An 18804-nucleotide genomic window follows, 5' to 3' on the forward strand; every position below is an offset into this window, starting at 1 on the left:
TTGACCTGCGCCTCCATGGACAGCTGTGAGTCCAGAATGACTCCCAGGCTGCGCACCTGGTCCTTCAGGGGCACAGTTACCCCATACCGGGTCTGGTCCTGACCGGACAGATACTGGAATCAGCAAGGGATACCCACATGACCTGAAGGTGCTGCTGTGCAATGCCAGGTCAACAAGTCATAAGACCACTTCCATCCATGACTGGTGTTACTGGTGCATGTCATCTAGCTGGTGTCTGGAACCAGGTTCCTATGTTCCTTGCTTGTCCACCCACTCTTTCTGCAGTGGTCATTGTTAGAGAAGGTGGGGTGCAATCTCCCAGCAACCCTTGTTCCCCTAGAGATGCAGGATGTCTGTTCAAGTTGCTCATGAGGGCCCAGCTTTAGTGCCAGACACGAAACCCCCTCCGGGATGTAAATGGGTTGGTGCATTACACAATCCCTTGTTTGCCTTCACTGAGGCCGCATGGATTGCCACTTAAGCCTGTTTTTCTATGGCAGGCAGCGGAGGCTGCGGAAGAGGAGAGAGTTTTGCTTCTGGTCCAAGTGGGCTTGTGTTTCATTTTACTTTATGGTGGTTCTTTCCTTCCTGTAGCTACGCTGGGCATGGTGCTGGGGCCCGTTTTGTGGACACCATCCTGAGAGTGGACTGCAGGGCCGTGGCTCTTCTTTTCGGCTGCAGCAGTGCTGTCCTAGCAGTGCAGGGCAACCTGGAGGGAACTGGTGCTGTCCTCCGGTTCCTGATGGCAGGCTGGTAAGTTACCGCATCCTTTGCTGGCCCTGCCTCTCTTTAACAAATGAGTCAGCAATCCTTGCATCTTGGGGGGGGGGGGGACTCCACCCACCTGCCAAATTCTGCCCAGGAGGCAGATCTTGATAAGGTTCCCTGCTTCTGGTCCTAGACCAGTGGTAGAGGAGGAACCTGAGGTCCTCCTGATGTTACTGGACTGCAGCTGTCGACATTCGTTACAATAAGCCATTCTGGCTAGGGCTGATGGAAGCTGTAGCTGAGCAATATTTGAGTGGCCACACGTTCCCCAGCTCTGGCCCTAGACCACAGGTGGGGACCCGCAGTCTGTGAACCTCTGGTGGCCTACCATGCCTTTTATATCTTCCCCAGAACCTTGTGCTCCCCATCCCCAGAAGAAGAGGTTTTTTTCTCAGCCTAACTGTTAGGGAGAGAGAAAGGAATAGACAAAAGAGAAAATGGGTTGCTGACTGCTAGCTTTGACCCTGAAAGAAATTTTGCCTGGGGCAATGAAGCCCATGGCATAATTTCACCTAGTCATTATCCAGTGCTTTCTGGGGAAGCTGGAAGTTTCATGCTTTGTTTGGACACCTATTATATACATAGGATTTGTTGTTGTTGTTTAGTCCTTTAGTCGTGTTTGACTCTTCGTGACCCCATGGACCACAGCACGCCAGGCACTCCTGTCTTCCACTGCCTCCCACAGTTTAGTCAAACTCATGCTGGTAGTTTTGAGAACACTGTCCAACCATCTCGTCCTCTGTCGTCCCCTTCTCCTTGTGCCCTCCATCTTTCCAACATCAGGGTCTTTTCCAGGGAGTCTTCTCTTCTCGTGAGGTGGCCAAAGTACTGGAGCCTCAGCTTCAGGCTCTGTCCTTCCAGTGAGCACTCAGGGCTGATTTCCTTCAGAATGGATAGGTTTGATCTTCTTGCCGTCCATGGGACTCTCAAGAGTCTCCTCCAGCACCATAATTCAAAAGCATAAATTCTTTGGCGGTCAGCCTTTTTTATGGTCCAACTCTCACTTCCATACATCACTACTGGTAAATACATAGGATTTAGATATATATATATTTAATGACCTGTACATGTGATCTCTCTCTCCTTCTCCCTCAACCCCTAGTCCCCTAGTGCTGGGTAACCTCTGGGATGTGACTGACAGAGACATCGATCGCTACATGGAAGCACTTCTGAAGAACTGGCTCAAGGCAGGTTCAGGAGCTCCGTTCCTCCAATATGTCATACAGTCCCGCCATGCCCCCAGACTCAAATATATGATTGGTGCTGCCCCGATAGCCTATGGCTTACCAGTGTCTCTGCAGTAGAAAACAGGGCAAAAGCATGATACCTGGTTTCTGGTGGGAGGGATTTGAAAGGACTCAAATTACTAATTTTTTGTTGTTGTAAACGCTGAACTGCCTTAAATGGAAACTGCTGCTGGGGAGAAGGATAAAATATCTGGCCTTATGCAAGCTGGGTTGGTCACCAACTACCTTGCCTGACCTTCAGTGGAAAGTCTGCACTGCCTTTACAGGGGATGCTCCTAGTTAAGCTGCTGCTCTTTGCAATATGTAGCGTTTGCACAGTGTACAGTTTGCATTTCCAGTGATTAATTAAGTTATTTTAAAATGGATTTGTATTTTAATGTTTCAAAGCCTGAATAAAAGTTATAACAAATAAAGTGTGTGTGGGTTTGGCAGAGGGGGAGAAAAACTGATTAAGCTTGGAACAGGTGCCAAAAATCTAGTGCTGGCTGATGATTCCTGGAAGTCTTTCTAAAATCGAACATGGATTTACCATTCTAGCACTTGACCATGCTGGTTTAATATTCTGTTCTGGTTTGACCCAAGCAGCTACTGCATGCCTGTCTATCTTCTCTTGTGGGTTTATAATACCCCCACATCATCATCTCCTTACCCCTCACCATGATGAACAGAACAGGAGAATTACACTGAACAGTTTAAAACAAAAATAGCAACAACAACAAATGACAACATAATACAACAACATAATACGCACAGGTTCCCACATTAAGTCATAATTTGGGTTATCTTGGTGCAGAACCTTTTAAAGAATACTAACCTTAGGCACGGTTTTATCTACAGAATTAGGAGCACAGAGCTGTATAGACACTTCCTAGATTTATTGTAGGTGTGCCCCAGACCACCAGAGAAACCAAGTTGCTTCATTTCAAAAGCTCTAGAATAAATGTATTTTTCTCAGCAGATAGGCACTTCCAGATTTTGCTTTAAAAATGTAAAATTGAGCGCCCTTGATAGTCCCCAGGTTTTGCACTAGGATATTGAATAATTTTGTGCTATGTAGCCTTCTGTTACAAATGATTTAGTAGTTACCTGCACACAGACAAGGACCAGGAAACATAAATTGCCCCCCTTCACCACCATTAGGAATGCAACTTGCATCCCAGAGGGATGTGTGATATTTTTACTATAGCCACAACATGTGTGGGATGTTTGGAAAGAATATTGGATGTCTGGAAGAATAATGAAGGTGATCCTTTTCTCTCGTGTATCACAGTGTTCTAGTAATCAAATGTCTTGTGTTCGATTTTGATATGAATTTAAATGCTACTTTCCTTGATGAGGGTTACTAGTTACAGAGTGAAGAATAGTTCTGGAGCTCAGCACCAGAACCAAGCTTGAATGTCAGGCATGCAAAGTGTGTGTTTAGTCGTTTAGTCGTGTCCGACTCTTCGTGACCCCATGGACCAGAGCACGCCAGGCACTCCTGTCTTCCACTGCCTCCCGCAGTTTGGTCAAACTTATGCTGGTAGCTTCGAGAACACTGTCCAACCATCTCGTCCTCTGTCGTCCCCTTCTCCTTGTGCCCTCCATCTTTCCCAACATCAGGGTCTTTTCCAGGGAATCTTCTCTTCTCATGAGGTGGCCAAAGTATAGGAGCCTTAGCTTCAGGATCTGTCCTTCCAGTGAGCACTCAGGGATGATTCCCTTCAGAATGGATAGGTTTGATCTTCTTGCAGTCCATGGGACTCTCAAGAGTCCCCTCCAGCACGATAATTCAAAGTATCAATTATTTGGCGATCAGCCTTCTTTATGGTCCAGCTCTCACTTCCATACATCACTACTGGGAAAACCATAGCTTTAACTATAGAGAACTTTGTCGGCAAGGTGATGTCTCTGCTTTTTAAGATGCTGTCTAGGTTTGTCATTGCTTTTCTCCCAAGAAGCAGGCATCTTTTAATTTCGTGGCTGCTGTCACCATCTGCAGTGATCATGGAGCCGAAGAAAGTAAAATCTCTCACTGCCTCCATTTCTTCCCCATCTATTTGCCAGGAGGTGAGGGGCCCAGTGGCCATGATCATCTGCCTGTTATGCAGCCTTTTTTAGCGTGTCAACTCATCTCCTTTTTATCTGCAAAGTCACAAGCTCCCGCCCCAGTCTGCCCTTCGACTGATTTTAACAAAAATTAAGAAACAGGAGCAAAACAACTTTGAGCCGAATCACGAATCACCGGGCCGGGCCTGGACATCCTTACATAAATTCTCTATGCAGCCTCCTCGCCACTCTCGCCCCGCAGGAGAAGGACGCCGACATACAACCAGAAGTGAGGGCGACGTGTGGCATTGCCGGCTGGTTTTTTCCTCTTTGGCAGTTGCTAGGGAGGCGGGGCGGAGCTTCCGGTAGGTGCCGAGTCCCAATAGGCGGACTGATCATAGACTCCGCCGGCTGGAGAGGACGCCTGGCGCGGAGGGGCGCCTTTTCCCACCCTCGCCTCCCAAGATGGCGCAGCAGGTGAACATCACGGAGCTTTCGCTGCCGCAGTTGGAGGTGCTGAAGAACCAACTGGACCAGGTGAGGGAAGGAGCCTTAGCCACTGGGGGCGAGAGGGTCGGGTGGGGAATGAACGGCCGGCCGCTTCCCGCTCAAAGTCGCCTGAGGCGGGAGAGGGAGGTTGGGCGGCCGCGCCTAAGGCAGCCAAGTGGTAGGAAATGAATCGGGGATTTAGGGCAGAGATGGGGACCCTGCGCTTTCTTCTCCCCGTCCCACAAAAAAACCACCTTCCAAGGCTCTGCTGGACTGCGACTCCCATCAGCCCCAGCGAGCATAGCCAATGGTTGGGGGTGATGGGAGTTGGAGTCCCAACGGCCAGGTTCCCCACACTCGATTTAAGGCATTTTTGAAATGCCCCATGGCAAGGAAAAATTCAAGTGTGTCTTACAGGTTCCCTTTATGCCCGTGTTTTGAAAGCAGTGTGTCCTGTAGAAAACAAATACATAATGGTTTTTAAAAAATGCATGGGGGCTGTTAATTTGCCATTAAAGTTTGGGTCAAAATTCAAACAAGAATACGGTGGTACCTCGGGTTACATATGCTTCAGGTTACATACGCTTCAGGCTACAGACTCTGCTAACCCAGAAATAGTGCTTCAGGTTAAGCACTTTGCTTCAGGATGAGAACAGAAATCGTGCTCCGGCGGTGCGGCGGCAGCAGGAGGCCCCATTAGCTAAAGTGGTGCTTCAGGTTAAGAACAGTTTCAGGTTAAGTACGGTAAGTAAGTTCTTAACCTGAGGTACCACTGTAGTCGCACCACCCCATCAGAAAAGGCCAATGCTATCCTAAGCCGCCTCAGTGGAAATATAGTGCCCCAGGGATCAAGGGAAGTCATCGGATTGCTCTTATTCTGCCTTGGGTCAGACCACGCCTGGAAGAGCTGTGTCCAATTCCGGGCACCACAGTTTAAGAAAGATGCTTGGAAGCAAAGGAGGGCAAATCAAGACGATGGAGGGTCTTGCAAAATGAGGAATGGTCGAGGGGGGTTGGGTATGTTTAACCTGGAAAGGAAGAGACCGAGAGGAGTTAAGATTGCCACCTTCAACTATCTCAAGGGCTGTCACATGGAGGATGGAGCAAGCTTGCTCCAGAGGCCACAACCTGAAGCAACGGATTCAAGTTACGAGAAAGGAGATTCCTGCTAAACATCGGGAAGTAATTTCTGACAGTTAAGAGTTGTTCGATAGTGGAAGGGACTCCCTTGGGAGGTTGTGGGCGCTCCTTCCTTGGAGAATTTTGATCTGTCATAGATGATTTATTTGAGATTCCTGCATTGCAGGGGGTTGGACTAGATGACCCTTTGAGTTCGTTTCAACTCTACAATTCTATGATACTTGAAAGTATGTTCCACAGGACTCAGTGGGGGCATGCTCCCCAGTCAGTGTGGATAAGGACGCAGCTCGGCCTCCTTTTCTCCAGTGGAAGGGAGAAGGGCCAGAATCAAGGGTTGGGGGGTGGGAAGAGAAAGCTAAATTCTTCACTTGAGCAGCATTTAGTGGACACATCCGAGCTTCCTGCCTCATCATCCTGTGAAGCTCAGGATCTGAGCCTCAGGGGATCTGGGTATCCCTACTCTCAGGAAAGGAAGCGGGTGGTACTGTGGGTTAAACCACAGAGCCTAGGAAGGTTGGCGGTTTGAATCCCCGTGACGGGGTGAGCTCCCATTGTTCGGTCCCTGCTCCTGCCAACCTAGCAGTTCAAAAGCATGTCAAAGTGCAAGTAGATAAATAGGTACTGTTCCGGCGGGAAGGTGAACGGCGTTTCCGTGCACTGCTCTGGTTCACCAGAAGCGGCTTAGTACACTGGCTCCCTCGGCCAGTAAAGTGAGATGAGCGCCGCAACCCCAGATTCAGTCACGACTGGACCTAATGGTCAGGGGTCCCTTTACCTTTACCTTACTCTCAGGAGTACCATACTGCTTTTGAAGCAGAGGGCTTTGAGTAAGATTGGATCTCCATGAACTTTCGATTTTTTTGTAACCTACCTACCTCTTTCCTGTGGAGATTCAATCCCTTGCAAATATTTGTGTAGTACATGCATGCTTTCTTATTTTGTCACTTCCTTGACCTGGTTTGTGATGCTATGGGAAGATCAGGTAGCCTCAGTCTTCATTGTCTTCTGCACTTCAGTAATCCTTTCAACATTTTGATGTTATCTTCCTGTTAAGAGATTGGGAAGTGAGGGATGAATCACCCCCCTCACTTTGTAGTCTTTCCCCTCCTCCAAGTGATTGCAGAACTTTGTGAGTGTCCTCCAACGCTTACAGGGCTTTTTGATGGGAGCAGTTGGTGTTTCATTGAAGCAATATCCCACCATTACTGGAGTAATGTTTGTAGTACTTATAGTAGAATAGTGGCCCCTGGTGGCAACAAAGTTATTTGATGCTGAGCCTTGATTCTTGTATGCCTTCTATAGGAAGTGGAGTTCCTTTCTTCATCTATTGCACAACTTAAGGTGGTGCAGACAAAATATGTGGAAGCCAAGGACTGTCTGACAGTTTTGAATAAAACCAATGAAGGCAAGTGACTCTTTATTTTAAAATTTATATCCTGATTTCCCGCCCCCGAAAAAGAGGAATTCAAAGTGGGTTACAACAATGAAAATGCAGAACATTGACACAAATACAAAAAGTTAGTAGTGATGTATAATGATTCTGTTAACTTTAGGTCAAACATCTTCCTTGTTCTACTCCTTAGAATATGAGTGAAACATACCTTACTGTGGTTTCTTAGAAAATGGCATGAAAGATGATATGAAGGAGCTCGATGGTAGTTCCTTCAACTCAGATGTGTGTTTTTTTATGTTTTACAAATGTAACCAATAAAATACATGGTACAATTGGATTCTGACTTTGACAAATCATTATTGTGGAGATGCTCTGTAATGTAAAAGTCCTATATTTTTGTCTCATCAGGTAAAGAGCTACTGGTCCCACTTTCCAGCTCTGTATCCTTTCCGCAAGGAGTTGGTGGTATGGCAGCACCACAGCCTATCGCGCAAAACCTTTCTCCCTTAAGCAGCCATTCTTTTCCTATAATTTGACTGTTGGATTAATCTGCAACAAAGTGTCTAGAACAGGCACGGAGAACCTGTGGTTTGCAGATGTTGCTGAACTACAGCTCCCATCATCGTAACCATTGGCCTTGTTGGATGGGCCTAAAAGGAGTTGAAGTCCAACAATATCTGGAGAGCCACAGGCTCCCGAGCCCTGGCATAAAACTTTTCAGGGAGCAGCATCTCTCATAGAATCCTTCCATCCTCTCATCTGACCACATTTGTGGAGATACCTTATTAGAAGAGTAGAAACGTCTTAGTTCTCTCTGGAGCCCGTTTCAGGGTTCAGAGTAAAAGGCTTTAGCCTTTGGGATTTGTTCAGCAGCTGGGTTGAGCAGGTACATCTTGCACTGGCCGCCTGGATTTTTTATCTTCAGCACTTGTGTACTCCTATTCCCCGTGGTTCTTGATTTTTGTCCTACTACCCCAACTGTTTTTGACAAATGATTGGTTTTGGAATAAGTGCTACACATTTGTTTAAACCAAAGTTGAATGTTTAAGTAAGCCGGCTGCAGTTGGAGAAGGCACCCCTTGGGAACTGTATCCCCAATTGTTTTGACAACTCATACCTTTAATAATGTTGGATATTTTACATATGTCATAATGGAGACTTGAGTGTCAGTGATGTCAGCTTACAGCTGTGACCTCATCGTATCACGGACACTCAAGTCTCCATTATGACATATGTAAAATATCCAACTGCAGCTGGCTTACTTAAACCTCATTGTATCATGTGGTGCTGCAACCTCAGACTTAAAGATCATTTGCATCTTCAGGCTAAAACAGCTCACTGGGCAGCTGTTGACCAATCAAGGTAAAATATCCAGTCTTGTCTGGATTGAGCTTCTATGTATTGGCTGTCATTCCGTCCGTTGGTAAGACATCAATCTAGCACATGGTAGCTTGGGCATCCGTGTGGTCCACATGGAAGAGTGGACCACACAGGTTGTGGGCTACCTGCATGTCACATGGTTCCTCCCTGTTCCTTCTGCGTTTCCTTAACCTCTCTCACAGATGTACGTTCCTGGGAAGCTTTCTGATGTTACCAATGTCTTGATAGATGTAGGAACAGGTTACTATGTAGAAAAGGTAAGACTTCCGTTCTTGATATTCACGTGGAATTCTTATTAAAGCAGCTGCATGGTTTGAGTTCATGTGAAATGTTGGGGCCTGCTATGGTCTAATGCTCCAGTACTTTCTGCCTTGAACTGTTGGGTTGAGTTGAACCGTTCTCAAGAATAGATTTTGGTATTCTGCCTGAATGGACTGTTTCTGGGACTCTCAATATGGATGAGTTTTTGAGGGGCCCTGGAGGCTTATCAGCCTGCCCTCTTTGTCACATTTCCCATCATTTATGTCTGGGCCAGGGGATGGGAGGCTATGTCATTGAGAATGTACAAATTGAATTCCCATACCACTGTATAACCATAGCCGGCTTCATAAACGGGATTTGAATCAGAGATCCAGGAAAGGGATTTCTTGACAAATAGAATTGTTTTGATTTGATGGATTGCATTTCTCTGCTGCTTTTCCATTCAAATGAACCCAAAAGTGGCTTACAAACAATAAATAAAAATGACATAATAGAACCTCACAATTACAGCATAAATCATATAATATAATTAACAAAACAATTACAATATTAACAAACCAGCAACTAGAAAATAAGCTAAGAATCACATTAACAGCATAAGTCATATGATATGATTAACAATATTAACAAAATAACAGCTAAAAAAATAAGCTAAGCATTCTTAAGTTCATACAGAAACACACTCTCTTACTTCCAATGACTCATAAAACTTTGGCTCTATTCAGTTCATTAAAATAGAATTCTGTTAAGGAGGAAGCTTCCATTTTGTATGTAATAACTGTGCCTGTAGATTGCATCAAAGATTTATGCTGCTAGTGTGCCTGGAAGAGCACATTCCCTCCATGGGAATTAGTAAGAAAAATGGAATTGGGGACTAACAATGGGCTCCTCAACAGTTTTTGGTCCCAGCAGATGCTCAATTCTGCCCATTGTTGTTTTTGGCTGTCTCTAGAAGATTGGTAAATGGATTTCAGTGTGGATTGGTCCAATAGTATGGATTACTGTGTGTTGCTGGGAAGCTGATGCCATGGGCCCTTTCAGCATTTTAAGATAGATCCATGTTTTTTGATAGCGACCACACCACCCGGCATCAAATATGAAATGGCCCATGAATAGACTTGTTACTGGAATAGGCCTAACCTGAAAAGGAACAAATGTTCATCTTTGGGCATTGTGTCTGACAAACTTGAAAGAGAAGGCCAAACAGTTCCAGTAAGTCTAGTAAAATTTCTTAGCAGGGGTTTCGTATATCCAAAGAGACAGACTCTATGGCTGGTGCGAGTATAAAAGATTCTGGGCACGCCAGACTGGTTAAGGGTTCCCGTATGGTATTGGACTACAAGTCCCACCATCCTTTGCTGGCTGGGGCTGATGGGAGTTGTAGTCCACAGCATTTGGAAGGGCACCAGATTGGAGAATTCAAAATTGTTTTGGATATGCCTGCTGGGTCTGGCTCAGCACCCTTTGCCTAGAAAGCTATTTTGACGATATCCACCAAGTGCGTTTGATGTTGCAGTCAGTGGACGACGCCAGAGATTTCTTCAAGAGGAAGATTGATTTCCTGACGAAACAGATGGAGAAAATCCAGCCGGCGCTCCAGGAGAAGCACGCAATGAAGCAAGGTGGGGCCTGAGGGCAGGCAAAGCCCTGGAATTGGTGAGGCTCCATTTTGATCCGAGCAGCTGTGGCTGGGGTGAAGGTCTTTACTCTTCTTTGCTTCTTCTTTTGCAGCTGTAATAGAGATGATGAGCCATAAGATCCAGCAACTAACAGCAGCGGGGACCTCACAGGCAGCCGCAACAAAGGCCTAGCAAACACTGGTCACACAAATGCCTTCGCAGTTCACCATTTTGTGATGTAAACCCGATTTTGCTGCCCCAGGACGCAGCTGTGCAGCTGAGGGTGAGGAGGGGGTGGGGCGTTAGTTGCTTTAATAAATACGGGATTGTGATATAACAAAATCTTTTATGGGAACAATGACCATTTTGAGGATCCCATCCTTTTAAGGCGACGGGCTTTCGCCAGTTTTATTCTTGGGGTGGTTGTTATGTATTGCTGATTGTGACATGAGATGGCCTTTCATTTTTAAAGCCCAGTGGGAAGTTTTTGTCACTTGTAAATGGAATTGTACAAAATAAACTGGTAGGATGAGAGAAAATGCAATGTGTGTGGACCTGCTAGTGTGATCTTCAAAAACGAGAGGCAAAGGCAAGGAACTGGGAAATAGAAGTGAGCAGCTGTTAACCTCTTTAGATCTTGGGCAAATAACATTAATTAGATATATGTATGAAATGATATTGAGGGAGAATATGTCTATGTTCTAGGGCTGAGTATTGGATTGTACATTCACTAGGTATCTTAATAATAATAATAATAATAATAATAATAATAATAATTTATACCCTGCCCATCTGGCTGAGTTTCCCCAGCCACTCTGGGCGGCTTCCAATCGAGTGTTAAAAACAATACAGCATTAAATATTAAAAACTTCCCTAAACAGGGCTGCCTTCAGATGTCTTTTAAAGATAAGATAGCTGCTTATTTCCTTCACATCTGAAGGGAGGGCGTTCCACAGGGTGGGCACCACTACCGAGAAGGCCCTCTTAGTGTGGTCATGAGCATATTTATTCCAAAGTAAATCCAATAGGGCTGGTTTGCACTGCAAGCTTTGGACTCACATACTTTTCCCCTTATCCTCTGCTGCAGCATCGAGGAGGAGTCCAGAAGCTTTTTGTTTCTGTTTTAGAATAGGTATAACCATCTGTGTCATCTTAACCCAGACAAACTAGTTAATTGTAACAATGATTAGTTGAAAGAAGCAAGCTTAAGACCCTTAGGGGCGCACTCATATAGCAAGTCCCACAAGCACCAGTGCGTTTGCCCCCTCTCTCTTCCCCAAATTGGCTTGGTGGAGAGCTCCCAGAACAGCATGGGAGGGGGATTGCTCCATCTGGAAAGCTGAAATGCTTGCATGGTCTGAATGATTGCCATAGCACTATGTTGAATTTCTCTCAAAGTTTATGAAGCTTACTTGCTTCAGCCAGAGGGCGAGGAACAACCAGGCTTCCTGAAGTTCCTTCCGTTAATGCTAAACCCATGGGCCTCCAGTTGGGACTTTCAACTCCCATCATCTTACGCCAGAATGGCCAGTGGTCAGTGATGATGATAACTGGGAGTCCAACACCATATGAAATGCCTCAGCTTCCCTGTCTCTGCATTAAACCATGGTTGAGCTATATCCAAATGCAGCCATAGAATTCAATAAGCCCTAACACTTTCAGCCTGCAATACTAAAGCATGCTATCTCCTCCATATAGAGACATTTCATAGTTGTGTCAGCAGCCTGAATCTGTATACCTCTCATTCTCTTGTCTCCCTGTGTGATGAAGGACTATTTGTAAGTTTTCTCAGGAAACCAGAAAGCAAAGATGTTTCATTTTATAGGGGGGGAAACAGCAACTTTCCTCCCCTGCAGGAACCCTCAAGCATCTGAAGAACTCACTTATAGGCCAGATAATACTGTTACAACTATTGTAGAGGCCTATCCTCTGCAGTTTTTGCTTGACTGTAGTTGATAAAGTATGCTTGTAGTAATACAGTGGTGCCCCGCAAGACGAATGCCTCGCAAGACGGAAAACCCGCAAGACGAAAGGGTTTTCCGTTTTCAGAGGTACTTCACAGGACGAATTTCTCTATGGGCTTGATTCGCAAGACAAAAATGTCTTGCGATTTTTGAGGGGTTTTTTCGCTCCCCAACCCCTTTTTCTAAAGCGCTAAGCTGCTAATAGCCTTTTAGCAGCTAATCCGCTAATCCCTTAAGTCTTTAATAGCCGTTAATAGCCCTTAAACTGCTAATAGCGCTAATCCGCTAATGGGCTTGCTTCGCAAGACGAAAAAACCACAAGACGAAAAGACTCGCGAATCGGATTCTTTTCGTCTTGCGAGGCACCACTGTATAGTGATAGGTAGAGAAATGTGGGTATGCAAAAAGTATTTATCAGGAGAGGAACATGAGGCTGGGAAGATCAAGACCTATCTATGAAAACTGTCTTTTGCATAACTAGCATCCATAGCCATAAACTCCAGGAACAGCTTTAAAATGAACTACGTTCTGCCCCAGATGCCCAGTTTGTACCCTGCACTGCAAAAAAAGACTTGCTATGTTCTCTTCTTGGGCTTAAACGTCTTCTAGTCCATAGTGTCTCCTTTTCTTCTTCTTCTGTACAGCCCATCAGCCACCACAATCCCCCAGTGAGTGGCCTTTTTATCAGTGCCGTTCATCTCCTGTTCAGAATTTGGTCCATCTTCCCATTCCGCCACATTGCCTACCTTTGTCTCTCGAACTGCCCTTGTTCAATCGCAAACTTCTGAAAGAAAGAATGAGTTTGGCACTTTGAGATCAGGAGATACACAAAACTTTTATTTCACAAGGTTTTGTTCAATCTCCCTGTCCCCTCCTCAACCGCCGTCCAATCTCCCCTGCTCCAATGGTCCATGCTCCTTTCCTGAGGCAACTCACTTCTGCTGCGAGATGCTTCCTCGTCTGAATTCTTTCTTCCATCCAAGTCTCAGGGACACTTGCTGACTGGATCTCTTCCCCCTCCCTCCCCTTTAAGGTTTTCTATTATGGCTTCTAACTAAAGAATCCCCCCCCCCCCCCAAACACACATTGTATGTACAGGAGGAGGGTCCAGGGCCTGTAGATTCTCAGCAGCTGAGTTAGTTGTGCTCCGCTTTCATTCTGCCCCACCAGCAGTTCGAGATCTGGGCTGCAACCAGTCTCTCTCCTGACAGGGGCCTGAAGTCCAAGCTCTGAGCCCTGTCTTCTCTTCTTCTTCCCTCCTCCTCCTCCTCTTCTTCCTCGTCACCACCCAGTGGATTTTGCACGTTGGCCCCATCAGGGCCTTTGACCTGGTCAAGCGACACCCAGGTTGCAGTCCAGAGTCACCTTGGACCCCAACCTGTAGTCTTCAGGCCGCAAGCCTGGGCATCGACGTTTGGAATTCCTACCCCGCACGGGGGAACGAAAAACCTCAACGCACAAAGATGGGCTTGTGCACTCTCTTGTGGCGGATGAGCGTGGTTCTCTTGGTGAAACACTCTCCGCACTCCACGCAAATGAAGGGCTCCGAGGGGGCAACGCCATGGTGAGCCACGCGGTGGCGCTCCACCTCGGAAGGTGCCCGGAAGCGCTGCCCGCATTCCGGACAAGGGTGCCCGATGGGAGAGTCCGTGTCGTGGCGCAGGCGCTGGTGTTTGACCAGGCCGGCCGTGTGCGCAAAGCCCCGCCCGCACTCGGGGCAGCGGAACGGCCGGGCACCCGTGTGCGTCCTCCGGTGCTTGGCCAGGTTCTTGCTTTGGGTGAAGCTGCGCCCGCAGTCCCCGCACGTGTAAGGGCGCTCCCCCGTGTGTATGCGCTGGTGCTGGATGAGATTGGAGCTCCAGCTGAAGCTCTTGCCGCAGTCCCGGCAGACGTAGGGCTTTTCGCCGGTGTGCGTGCGCCGGTGCTGCACCAGGTGCGAATTCTGCGAGAAGCTCTTGCCGCAGTCGGTGCAGGTGCTGGGCCGCTCACCGGTGTGCGTGCGCTGGTGCCGCAGCAGCTTCGACCAGTGGCTGAAGCTCTTGCCGCACTCGTTGCAGATGAAGGGGCGCTGCTTGGTGGGGCGCGAGACCACTGCGGCGGCAACCGGCCCCTCGCCCTCGCCATAGCTGTCAGGGGCTAGCGGGCTCCCCTGCCGGTCCACTGTTGATCCTTCCTGCTGGGAATTTGCCTTCCAGTTGGACGGTCCATGCTGAATGCTGGATTGGATGGGCTCACGCTCCAGATCATCTTCACCTTTGTCAGCTGTAGGGGAAAAGAGCCACATAGATCAGCCACAGGAGCAATGCACCAAGACCCACAAGCTGATCCCCAGAAGTCAGAAAAATGGGTCTTTAAGCCTGAGGCTTTCAAAAATGGGAACCTACCAGGGCCGAGTTTAAAAAACAGCCACACACCTGCTCCTAGATAACCCAAGTGTTATGAAAAAGCTAATGGTGCAACCCACATTTATTATGATAGTTTGTATAATTTCTCCCATTTGGCATAGTTTTATTGCACCATTCCTACTATTTTCCCTAAGTGGCCAAGAAAAGCTGGTTTGGTTTAAACTTGCCAGTGGTTGTCCTGTCTGCATGCAAAACACCAAAATGATAGCTAATGTGTTTGCCCACGACCCTATTCTACATTTCAAGTTCAACTTCAAGTTTACCTTCCCGCTGGAGCGGTACCTATTTATCTACTTGCACTTTGACGTGCTTTCGAACTGCTAGGTTGGCAGGAGCAGGGACCGAGCTCACCCCATTGTGGGGATTCGAACCGCCAACCTTCTGATCGGCAAGCCCTAGGCTCAGTGGTTTAGACCAGGGCGTAATAAAAATGTTGTAATAACAATAATAGGATTCACACAAGGATGTGCAACTGGACCAAGCATCTTACCAATGTAAACTCTCCGAACAATTCCGCCATCATCCGAGTTGTGGATCGCCACACGACCTGGGCCTTCAGAGTCCATCTCAAAGAGCTTTTCCCCCCTCCAAGCCAGAATGCTATGGGGGGAATGAGAGAGTTGAAATCAGATGAAGTATCAAGCATTTCTGGAGTTGGTAACAGTTGTTCACAAACAAGCAGTACTGGGCGAAAGGGAACATAATTGTCTACCGCTTGAGATCGCTCAGCCTCTCCTCTGACTAACAAGCCATGCTCTCTCTTGTCTTCTGGTGGGAGCCATGCTGTACAGCGAGGCCTATCTAGCTCTGCTAATCTATGACCGCCACTTGGGAGGACTCAACCTCTACACCGAAAAGTGCCAAGGCTTCACAAAATAGCATGCTCTGATTTAACAGTCCTGTCCTGTAAAGCCCACCCTGCTCAGCGCTGACCAAAATGCACTCTGCACACGTCAAGCAACACTCTTTTTGTAGTGCCTCAACACGTTTCAGGGTTTGAACCCCAACAGTGGCGTAGCGTGGGGGGTGCAGGGGGGGCCGGCCACACCGGGCGCAACATCTGGGGGGGGGGCGCTCGCACTCGCAGTGCTAAAATCAGTGCTAAAATCCACGGGTTAAGGGGCGCAAATTACTTGCCTTGCCCCGGGTGCTGACAACCCACGCTACGCCACTGAGCCCCAACCTTGAAAATATGTTCCAGGGGTATTCCCAAATCAAACTATGCCTTGACCACAGAGCACAGAGCAAAAGCACTCCAGTTACCAGTGATTTGAATCTCATCCTTTCACTGGGAACGTGAGAACGCCTCCTAGCATCTCACGAGATGGGGAATCAGCTACTTTGTTCTGAAACTACCGCAGTGGTGTAGAACCTGTGTCCCTCCATGGATGTTGGATTCCAACTCCCATCAGCCCCAACCGGTATAGCCAACAGTCAGGGAAGATGGGAATTGTAGTCCAGGGCTCCTGAAACAGTGTTCAGTGCTACCAGCCCAGCATTTCCTGAAAAGATACAGGGGAAGACCAGTATACAACTTAAACCTTAATTGCTGTTCCACTTTTATTATTTAACAAGGGAGGAACCAAAAGGAACCATTCAAATAAAATACTAGATAAATTGCACCCATCATTCATCGGCCCATCTAGCCCAATGCTGCCTACACTGGTTGGCAGCGGCTCTACAAAGTTTTAGGCAGACTTCTCTCCCAACCCTACCTGCAGATGCCAGGGATTGATCCTGCACACAAAACAGGTGCTCTGCTATGAAGTCAAGGCCTCATCCCCTAAGCGGCAGAAGCCCAGCAGGGCTCCTCTTACATTTAACCTATTATTTCCTGCCCTGACTTTCAGCAGCTCTCCAGGCTCTGAAACAGAGGTCTCCCCCCAAAACCTGCTTCTCCCCCTCGCCCACTTCTCTTTTAATTGTCCCAGACTGACGCAGGAACCTTCTGCACACACAAGAGCATATGCTCTCCCGCTGAGTTATTTTCCTGTCCGGTATGCATGCAACCTCCCAACAAAATGTGCTTCAGACTTATTGCTCTATCCATAGGCAACTTTAACCGCTGAATCAATATATTAAGACCAATTGCGTTTGGCAGGATTCACTGCCAAGAAACTGCATGGGATTGCAGCCATGTAATCAAGCTACTGGTGAGCTACAGCATTTTCTAAAAAATGCTGCCAACTGTAAGCCTCCCACAATATGAATCCAGTCAACCAGAAGAACATCGGGGGGGGGGGTGGAGATGAGGGCAAAAGAATGATGATGATGATGATGAGAAGAAGCAGCAACTTGTAGCTTGTTGCACCTGGGGACCTAGTGACAATGAAAATGAAATAATAATAAGCTTGTTGCACATGCGGACTTAGTAACAATAAAGATGAAAATCAGGCCACTAATGCCTAACCATCCTTATAAAGGGTAAAGGGACCCCTGACCATTAAGTCCAGTCCTTGGCCGACTCTGGGGTTGCGGCGCTCATCTCGCTTTATTGGCCGAGGGAGCCAGCGTACAGCTTCCAGGTCATGTGGCCAGCATGACTAAGCCGCTTCTGGTGAACCAGAGCAGCGCACGGAAACGCTGTTTACCTTCCCGCTGGAGCGGTACCTATTTATCTACTTGCACTTTGACGTGCTTTCAAACTGCTAGGTTGGCAGGAGCTGGGACCGAGCAACGGGAGCTCACCCCGTCGCGGGGATTCGAACCGCCGACCTTCTGATCTGCAATTCCTAGGCTCTGTGGTTTCACCCACAGCACCATCCTTATAACAACATACAGTGGTACCTCGGGTTAAGTACTTAATTCGTTCTGGAGGTCCGTTCTTAACCTGAAACTGTTCTTAACTTGAAGCACCACTTTAGCTAATAGGGCCTCCTGCCGCTGCCGCCGTGCCGCCGGAGCACGACTTCTGTTCTCATCCTGAAGCAAAGTTCTTAACCCGAGGTACTATTTCTGGGTTAGCGGAGTCTGTAACCTGAAGCGTATGTAACCTGAGGTACCACTGTACAGAGGAACGGCCATGTAAGCTCCTTGCACACACACAAACAAATACATAGACCAATCACATGGCTGTTGCGCTCAAGCCACAATAAATCTGTTGGCCGCAATACTTAGAGCTTTAAATAGTGTCTTCTAAAGTTAAAAACCAGCCAACAGCACCTTCCCGTACCCCAAACCCCCACCCCCGATTCTGCACCGCTCAGGAAGATAAAGACCCATCCCCACGGCCGCCTTACTCAGCCCCGGAAACCTCTAACTGGATGCCCCGCAGCGATGCCTCGCTGCACCCCCGAAGCCGCAACTTTGAAAATGACAGCTTTCTGTCTCGCCCGAGGTGGCCATCTTGGGATCGAGCAATGTCATTGGGGGCAGAGGCGAGCAAGCAGGTGGCGGAGGAACGGGGGGGACAATCGGGGGCCAGCCGGACCCCGAAACCTTGCAGATCTGAGCCGCGATGCCACATCCCTGGAGAGAGGGAACCATTTCGAGATTGCACCGACGTGAGAACGAGAGAAAGAGAGACGGGAGCAATGGGAAGAAGAAGGAAACTCACCAAGGGTGGCAAGCGGGGAAGAAATCTGATCAATAATAAGCATGCAAAGTCTTTTGCAAAGTGAAAACAAGGGCGCAGTGCTGCCCACTCGGGATGCGGTTTGCAGAGGGAGGGAGGTCGTGCCTAGCGAATGCTCCCCTTGCAAATCTTGCCAATTCCGCTTGCAAATCTTGCAAATGCAATGATCTCCCCCCCCCCCCACTCCCGGTATCTCCCCCCCCCCCCCCCCCCGCAGATCCCTCGGTTCAAACTCACTTGCCGTGGGAAGATGAAGGAAGCAAGGTAACCCGTTCTGATTTATTTTTATTTTTCCAGACACCACCCCCCGCCTGAGGCAAGAGAAAGGAGGCTGAGCCACGGCAGCGATTGCACTCCTGCTCAACTCTCAGCTCAGCTCAGGGGGCTGCTGGGAACAGGAAGGTCCCAGTTAGATTTAATCCCCTATTCCACCTCCTCTCGGCTGCTTTATTTCCTGGTGATAGCTAGGAAGAGGGAGGTATTGCTAGCTCTATGGTTAAGAGATGGGGAGGGGGCGGTGTTGTCCTAGTAAATCA

At 47.8% G+C, this 18804-nt stretch overlaps 4 protein-coding genes across 5 annotated transcripts in view; 2 read left to right on the plus strand and 2 right to left on the minus strand.

Moving 5' to 3' along the window:
- The window catches only part of ESPL1 (extra spindle pole bodies like 1, separase), a 43732-nt gene extending 41304 nt beyond the window's left edge, over positions 1-2428 (plus strand). For both annotated transcript variants that reach the window (XM_083427179.1, XM_083427180.1), the window contains exons 30-31: positions 595-753; positions 1871-2428. In XM_083427179.1, coding sequence (XP_083283305.1) covers positions 595-753; positions 1871-2072 — 361 coding nt within the window. In that variant the 3' untranslated portion in view covers positions 2073-2428. The remainder of the gene's footprint in view (positions 1-594; positions 754-1870) is intronic.
- CSAD (cysteine sulfinic acid decarboxylase) overlaps positions 1-18804 on the minus strand; it is a 742174-nt gene that overhangs the window by 481780 nt on the left and 241590 nt on the right. The window lies entirely within an intron of this gene.
- On the plus strand, positions 4446-10869 carry PFDN5 (prefoldin subunit 5). The gene is made up of 6 exons (XM_083428121.1): positions 4446-4580; positions 6975-7077; positions 7474-7505; positions 8628-8702; positions 10223-10328; positions 10438-10869. The coding sequence occupies exons 1-6, from the start codon at positions 4509-4511 to the stop codon at positions 10515-10517; spliced, it is 468 nt and encodes a 155-aa protein (XP_083284247.1). The 5' UTR covers positions 4446-4508; the 3' UTR covers positions 10518-10869.
- LOC310671265 (uncharacterized protein) lies at positions 12910-18160 on the minus strand (the record flags this gene model as incomplete). The annotated part of the gene is made up of 3 exons (XM_083427010.1): positions 12910-14551; positions 15185-15294; positions 17934-18160. The coding sequence occupies 3 exons, from the start codon at positions 18158-18160 to the stop codon at positions 13740-13742; spliced, it is 1149 nt and encodes a 382-aa protein (XP_083283136.1). The 3' UTR covers positions 12910-13739.

Source organism: Podarcis tiliguerta, assembly GCF_965153285.1.
Source record: "Podarcis tiliguerta genome assembly, chromosome: 2".
Taxonomy (NCBI): Eukaryota; Metazoa; Chordata; class Lepidosauria; order Squamata; family Lacertidae; genus Podarcis; species Podarcis tiliguerta.

What these genes read in the sequence shown, in the direction of transcription:
- PFDN5 (XM_083428121.1), top strand. Translation starts at nt 4,509, where the DNA reads ATGGCGCAGCAGGTGAACATCACGGAGCTTTCGCTGCCGCAGTTGGAG. An exon ending in TTTGAATAAAACCAATGAAG is followed by an intron (nt 7,078 to 7,473) that starts GCAAGTGACTCT and finishes TTGTCTCATCAG; the next exon opens with GTAAAGAGCTACTGGTCCCA. An exon ending in CAGGTTACTATGTAGAAAAG is followed by an intron (nt 8,703 to 10,222) that starts GTAAGACTTCCG and finishes TTGATGTTGCAG; the next exon opens with TCAGTGGACGACGCCAGAGA.